Source organism: Rhipicephalus microplus, chromosome 4 (assembly GCF_043290135.1).
Source record: "Rhipicephalus microplus isolate Deutch F79 chromosome 4, USDA_Rmic, whole genome shotgun sequence".
Taxonomy (NCBI): Eukaryota; Metazoa; Arthropoda; class Arachnida; order Ixodida; family Ixodidae; genus Rhipicephalus; species Rhipicephalus microplus.
In genome coordinates this window covers 81,608,768-81,615,868 of record NC_134703.1, presented here as the reverse complement: position 1 = coordinate 81,615,868, position 7,101 = coordinate 81,608,768, and the positions used below count along the sequence as shown (strand labels likewise).

The 7,101-nt window shown below is 44.2% G+C and overlaps 1 protein-coding gene across 1 annotated transcript; it reads right to left on the bottom strand.

Annotated features, from left to right (window-relative positions):
* Nucleotides 1-320: 320 nt before the first annotated feature.
* Nucleotides 321-4,901, bottom strand: LOC142814377 (uncharacterized). Its single transcript, XM_075893107.1, has 2 exons — nt 4,323-4,901; nt 321-587 (listed from the first exon to the last, which is right to left on the bottom strand). The coding sequence occupies exons 1-2, from the start codon at nt 4,860-4,862 to the stop codon at nt 546-548; spliced, it is 582 nt and encodes a 193-aa protein (XP_075749222.1). The 5' UTR covers nt 4,863-4,901; the 3' UTR covers nt 321-545.
* Between the last annotated feature and the right edge of the window lie 2,200 nt (nt 4,902-7,101).

Below are 7,101 nucleotides of genomic sequence, written 5' to 3'. Positions count from 1 at the left end.
TTATTTACTGTTGTGTTTTGGTTCTGTTTCGAATAATAAATAGATCATTGTGGACCACGTGGGTCGATTTAAAATGGGGAGCCTAAAAATGTAACGTTGGTTAATTGTAACTGTTAAATCTTTGCTGAACTTCGTGTAGCGGCAAAGCGGATTCAAGCGACATGGAGCCAAAAGGACTTAGACAAGGCAAGGCTAGGCAAACTTGTGTATACCGATCATTCTCATGCTGGCTGAAACACCATGTGTCGCAGCTCCCTTAGACGCCAGCGCCTGAGTTCCGTCTGGCATGTTTATAAAAAAAATGGTCCCGTATCTGCATGTTTACTTCAGATATTTATTTATTTATTTATTTAGGAGAATACTGCCAGTCTGAATGCCAGACTTTGGGCAGGGGTGGGCGGTACAATGAACACAAATGCAGGAAGTACAAAAAAATATTGAACAGATTATACAGTGGTACAAAAAAAAAAAAAAAAAAAGGAACGCGTTGATTCACATAGAAAGGAAACTGGAAATGCAGTCCACAATTGCCGTGCCATACAAGGCTATACTGAAAACTGCACGAAAGTAGTGCTCAGCAGGTTTTGCTGTGTGAAAAAAAAAAAAAAAGTTCAAGTACAAGAATAGTCAGCAACAATTCAAAAAGTACATCCGGGCATGTTAGTTACAAGCGTGGCAAATTGTAAGGCAAATATTTTGTCTAAAATGGGCACAAGAACAAAGGCACTGTAAAGGAAATGGGAGTGTAGCTATCAGAAAGATGGAGCAGGTAACGCACGGAGAAATGATTTCAGATCGACACTTTCCAGAGCCTCTGGTGGCAATTTGTTCCACTCGTTGATTGCGCGGGGAAAAAAGGAGTACCGATATATGTTAGTATGACAGAGAAGCTCATCAATTCTTTTAGGGTGGGAGGAGCGCGTTTCGCGGCGCAAAATTGGTTTAATGTAATTGGTTTTCCGAATTGCTAGCTTGTCATTATATATGAGGTAGAACAACTTCATTCTTTCATGGTAACGTCTCCATTGCAAAGTTTTCAGCTTAGCGCTTTCCAAAAGAGCTGATGGAGATGTGTCGTGTCGGTAGGCATTAAACACGAACCGTACAGATTTTCGCTGTATTGATTCAAGTTTATCAATGTTAGCTTGTGTGTGGGGGTCCCATACAGGCGACGCGTATTCAAGTAATGGTATTACGTACGTTTTATATGCGAGTAGCTTAGTCTCGCGGGTTGCTTTAGCTAGCGTCCTTCGTAAATAACCTAGTTTTCTCAAAGCCTTTTTTTCAATGTAAGCTATGTGATCGTTCCACCTTAAATCAGATGTGATTACAAGGCCAAGGTACGTATATTGCGAAACGAATGATAAGGAGTGATTGCCTAGGTTGTATCGGAATTTTAAAGGATCTTTTTTGAGGGTTATGGTCATCGCAACAGTTTTTTTGGGGTTTATGTTCATTTGCCATTTCGTACACCAGTCTTGAATTTTAGATAAAGAATCGTTTAAAAGAAGCTGGTCGCTAGGATCATTCACTTCTTGATAAAGCACGCAGTCATCTGCGAAAAGCCTTATCTTAACTGGTATATCGCGGACAATGTCATTTATAAAAACCAAAAAGAAAAGAGGCCCCAGGACGGATCCCTGAGGTATGCCGGATTGAACTGGCGCGGATGGCGAGTTGGTTCCACCAACTGTGACGCACTGGTACCTGCAGCTCAAGTATGCTTCGATCCAGGCTAATAAAGAGTCATTTTTCAGAATCGCCTTGAATTTGATTAGAAGCTTACGGTGTGACACGCGGTCAAACGCTTTCTCAAAGTCTAGAAATAATATATCAATTTGGCTTTGTTTGTCCAGACCAGAGGCAAGGTCATGTACCATTTCGAGTAGCTGCGTAACCGTCGATAAGCCGCGTCGGAAGCCATGCTGGCGACTGTCTATTATGTTGTTGCTTTCGATAAACGCGGAAAGGTGCTTGAATATTATGTGTTCCAGAACTTTAACACATGCGCATAACAACGATATTGGTCTGTACGCGGAAGGTATGTACTGGTTTGCCTTTTTTGGTATGGGAGTTATTTTGGCGTAACGCCAGTCATGAGGAAGTTCTGCTCGAGAAAGAGATTTCCGAAAGATTAGGTTTAGGTACTTAGAACACCATTCTGCGTAGCGCACCAGAAAAGCATTAGGTATGTTGTCGATCCCACTAGATTTCTTATCATCTAACTTGAGCAGAAGGGAAAATACGCCCTCTTCATCTATTTCTATATTGTCAATCGGTGGCAAATCACCAAACAAAAGAAATTCAGGTTCCGTGCCATTATCATCAGTGAAAACTGAACAGAAGTATTCATTGAGTATGCGCGCTGTTTCTGAGCTGTTAGTCACCGCATTGCCGTCTAAGACAAGAGTAGGTGCCGATTTTTTATTTGGTGACAGATACCTCCAAAATTTCGCCGGGGACGAAGAAATAAACTTTTTTAGTTGCACGTTTTGATAATGAGCTTTAGCGTCAGCAATACAGTTTTTAAGCTGCAATCTCAGTGCGCAAACCAAGTTGCTTGTGGACGCTTCGTTGCGCCGTTTCAGTTTTTGTTTTACTTTTTTAAGTCTTCGTCCCAAGCGTACTATCTCTTTGGTTATCCAGGGGTTAGTGTTCCGTATTATTTTACGCTTACGTGGTACAAATTCGTCAATGCACTTTGTCACAAGGTTTTTGAAAAAGTTCCACAGGTGATTAACCGAGTGCTTATCCGACTCGTAGAGGGATACAAAGTGTGCGAAAGAGCTGTCTAGTACGTCAAGTACGTCAACATCACTTGCACGTGCAAACACAGGAACAAAAGTTTCTCGCTTTGTCACCTTGTGGATACAGCTTAATTGCATATCCAGGCATACAATTTTGTGGTCCGATATACCCTCTAAGATTCGGATAGTTGGATTTCGCTGTAATACCCTGTGGTTGACCAAGAATAGATCCAAGACTGATTGTTTGGTACCTTGGACTCGAGTAGGTGCATGAACAAGTTGTGTTAAATCATGAAACAACACAAGATCAAGAATATGTTCAGCCTCATTTGAAAGCGCATAGGGAAAGTCATTGTCCCAGGCAACGTGGGGAACGTTAAAGTCTCCAACAAGCATTAGATTACTGGAGTGATTTCTATAAGGCAATAAAAAGTTATTAAGCCTTTCGTAGAAAGATATGTCTGAACTAGGGGGCCTATAGAAACCGCCAATTATCAATGCACATTCTTTCAAGATAACCTTCACGACAACACATTCGATTCCTATGATGTCGGGCAGTCTCAACAACTCCAGCGAGTCCTTGAATATAATCGCAACTCCGCCACCACGCGTATCTCTATCGTTTCGAAGGATGCAGTAACCCGAGGGTGTAATTTCGTAATCACCAATGTCGCTGTTAAGCCATGTTTCTGTGATTACTATAATTTCTGGATTGTGCGCGATGACTATGCTTTCCAAATCGGTTGTTTTATTTACGATGCTGCGAGCATTAATGTTTAGGCAAGTAAAACTTTCTGTGTGACTGTGTGGTCACGCATCTTTTTGCCTTGCCCTAGATCGGCGTTTTGAAACTGATACTCTAGTCATTTGTTCGTCGTCCCATTCAAATAGCTCATCATCAATTCTAATTTTATCGTGCACGAGTCTGACTTTCTTTCCCGATTTGCGTAGGTCAGCCGTGCTATCCCAGAGCTGTTTTCTTATTTGCCTAGTGGCAGCGGAGAAGTCTTCAGACACTGACATGCGCTTTCCTTTTAGCTTAAAACAGTTTTGTAGAACGGTTATTTTTTCACGATGGTCGAACAATTTCAGTATCACAGGGCGAGGTTTATTTGGTTGGCGACGCCCCATTCTGTGTAATCTTTCTACTGAGTGTACTTCTACTCCCAAAGTATCTTTAAAAAGCTCAGTAACGACCTTCTCGCTTAGGACAACGGTTGATTCATTCTCGCTTTCCGGAATACCAAATACCACAAGGTTGTTGCGTCTGCTTCGGTCTTCTAAATCCACAAGCCTTTTTTCAAGGCACTGCACAGTTTTTTCGATTTTGTCAACTTTTTGCAGCTTGGATTCAATGGCGTTTAGCCTTTCTTGTATAAGTTTCTGACCATCAAGTAATTGTTTGAGAAGTTCCGCGGTACTAGGTCCGGGATTGAGCTCTACGTCTCCGCACAACATTAGCAAAGACCGTACAAGATCCCATGTATTCACAAAAAAAGCATGTAGACAGCTTGGGCACGTCAGCTGTATAAAACAACGATTGCTTGTTTTAACTGAGGAGTAATCGACACCAACCTGTACAAAGAACAGGAATGGGTTTGACATGACGCCGTTCCGATGCCAGCCGACGTGCCCACTGCGCGGGTGTTGCTGCAGCCGTCCTTTTATAGCCATAGTCGATGCAGTCGAGGCGCCATCATGCGGTGTAGAAAGATTCAGCACGTGCGGTTCTTGGTCATGGGTAAGCTGCTGATACGGGAGCGTGATGGCATTTATCTTCGTCTGCGTAGTCGATGCGCTGGCCGCCGTAGACACCACAGGCAGGAATACCTGTACAAAGAACAGGAATGGGTTTGACATGACGCCGTTCCGATGCCAGCCGACGTGCCCACTGCGCGGGTGTTGCTGCAGCCGTCCTTTTATAGCCATAGTCGATGCAGTCGAGGCGCCATCATGCGGTGTAGAAAGATTCAGCACGTGCGGTTCTTGGTCATGGGTAAGCTGCTGATACGGGAGCGTGATGCCATTTATCTTCGTCTGCGTAGTCGATGCGCTGGCCGCCGTAGACACCACAGGCAGGAATACCTGTACAAAGAACAGGAATGGGTTTGACATGACGCCGTTCCGATGCCAGCCGACGTGCCCACCAGATATGTTGTGAAAGACGATAGTCTTGTGTCTGGAAAAAGAGAAAAAAACGTTTAATTCAAGTTCTGCGCAAGAAAACCGGCTAATTGTACTCTTGATTGATTGATTTGTGGGGTTTAACGTCCCAAAACCACCATATGATTATGAGAGACGCCGTAGTGGAGGGCTCCAGAAATTTTGACCACCTGGGGTTCTTTAACGTGCACCCAAATCTGAGCACACGGGCCTACAACCTTTCCGCCTCCATCGGAAATGCAGCCGCCGCAGCCGGGATTCAAACCCGCGACCCGCGGGTCAGCAGCCGAGTACCTTAGCCACTAGACCACCGCGGCGGGGCTCAAATTGTACTCTTGAGGTACTGCGTTAAGCTTGCTGCACCATCGCGACTAGCACCGGTCGCGCGACCATTTGCGACCATAGAGTTTCTCAAAATTAACTAGAGGGCACTCTGGCGCTGTGATCGTTCAGCGACCATGGGAATGATGGGTTGTACGCACATTTGCCTAGTCTTCGTACTTGCGGGTGGCGAATCGTACTTGCGGCTTTGTTTATTACTGGTTACGGTTTTGTTTTAAAAGAAAGAACGAACCCTTTTGAACTTAGAGACTTGACTCAAAATAGTAAGCTTAAAAAAATAAGGTTGTGAAGCGGAAACGGTGATTATTTGTTAATTTATATTTTCGTGAAAAAACAGCTCCAAGCCACACGAACACACACGGAACCAGAAGCAGGCCAGAAGTACGAAAATTAAACAAATGTGTGTACTACCCATCATTCCCATGCTCGCTGAAGCGCCGTGTGTTGCAACTCCCATAGACACTAGCGCCAGAGTTCCCTCTAGTAAGTATTGTGGAAAACTCTATGTTTGCGACTGGTGACCAAAACGCGACTCAAGCTCATGCCAGCATAGGCTGCATGTGAGCCACCAGAAGTCGCAAAACCGTCACGTCCGGATCTTGTTATCAGCGAGAGCTCTAGAGATGGAGACTGGTGTTGATCAGCTGATCGCCTGTCGATTAGCTGAGGAGTATTTCCGAGAGTGGCACGTATTCAGAAACACTTCTTGAATTTAACTTGACTTGCCACAGCCTCCAATGCAGCACAAACTTGTCTCGAACGCGGTGTCTTTAGGTGGTGCCAAGGCATGAAGCGCAAACGTGCTACAAACGCGCTGCAATAAAGGCGATGGCAAGTCAAGATAAAAACAAAAAAGTGGCAGCATATCCACGCGGTGAATGATGGTGAGTAGGGCGAAGCATCCGTCCGTTATTAATTGTTGCTTCCCTTCGTCCATGCGTGTGTCTGTGTGACAATCCTTGCGTCCATCCGCCCGTCCGTGCGTGCGTATGTTCGTGCATCCACGCGCCCATCCGTACGTCCGTCCCAGCGTTCGTCCATGCATCCACCGCTGCGTCCGTCCTTTTGTCCATCCGTCCGTGCAGCCATCTATGCGTCTGTCCATGCATCTGTCTGCGTGTCTTTTCGTCCATCTAGTGAACACTATATGCACAATAATATAATGACGTAGGTAAATGAAACCGAACGAAGCCTTTTTTTTGACACTTCTATTTGTAAGACTTAAGACTGGTAAGCATAAAAAAGCGTTTCTCATTTAATTTCAGGTATTCATAAGCATGCATAGTGCGAACGCGTTGATAATTGGAAGGTGACGCACTTTAGTTGACAGCAGCGTGGACCAGGAAACAAACAGTTTCACCGCACTGCTCGTGAAAGGCAGGCAATAATGTCGATACCAATTACGGAAAGTTTACCGAATACTGCCATTGAGGTGTTACGAAATCTTGAGCTACACATGTGCAGAGATGTAAGCAGTATACCTTTACTAACTCTAGCGAAAGTTTCGTAAAGTGCGATAGATATATCTGCCACCACTGGACAGCTTCTGTGCTCCGGGCACCTGCGTTTGGGCTATGCGTAGTACGTATATATTGTTTTCACATGAACGCTGATGCATGCATGTTGTTTACTACTGTGTGTGCTAAATGTTACTTTCGTGGTCTTTACTTTATGTAATCTTCGATCAATTGACTTTCAATAAAACGATTTATTGCTGCAAGCTTGTGTGATCAGCGTTGTAATTTCGCCCGGCCTGTACGCGGAATCACAACTTACTTAAGTAAATATGCAAGATACTTATGAGCTTATAGTAAGCAGTGTATTGCAATAGAACGAGAAAAATTGAGAA

Excerpts from the sequence above, each read along its gene's own strand:
- LOC142814377 (XM_075893107.1), bottom strand. The coding sequence starts at position 4,862 with ATGTCAAACCCATTCCTGTTCTTTGTACAGGTATTCCTGCCTGTGGTG. Across the intron at positions 588-4,322 it reads CATTCCTGTTCTTTGTACAG|CAAAACCTGCTGAGCACTAC; the intron begins GTTGGTGTCGAT and ends TTTTTCACACAG.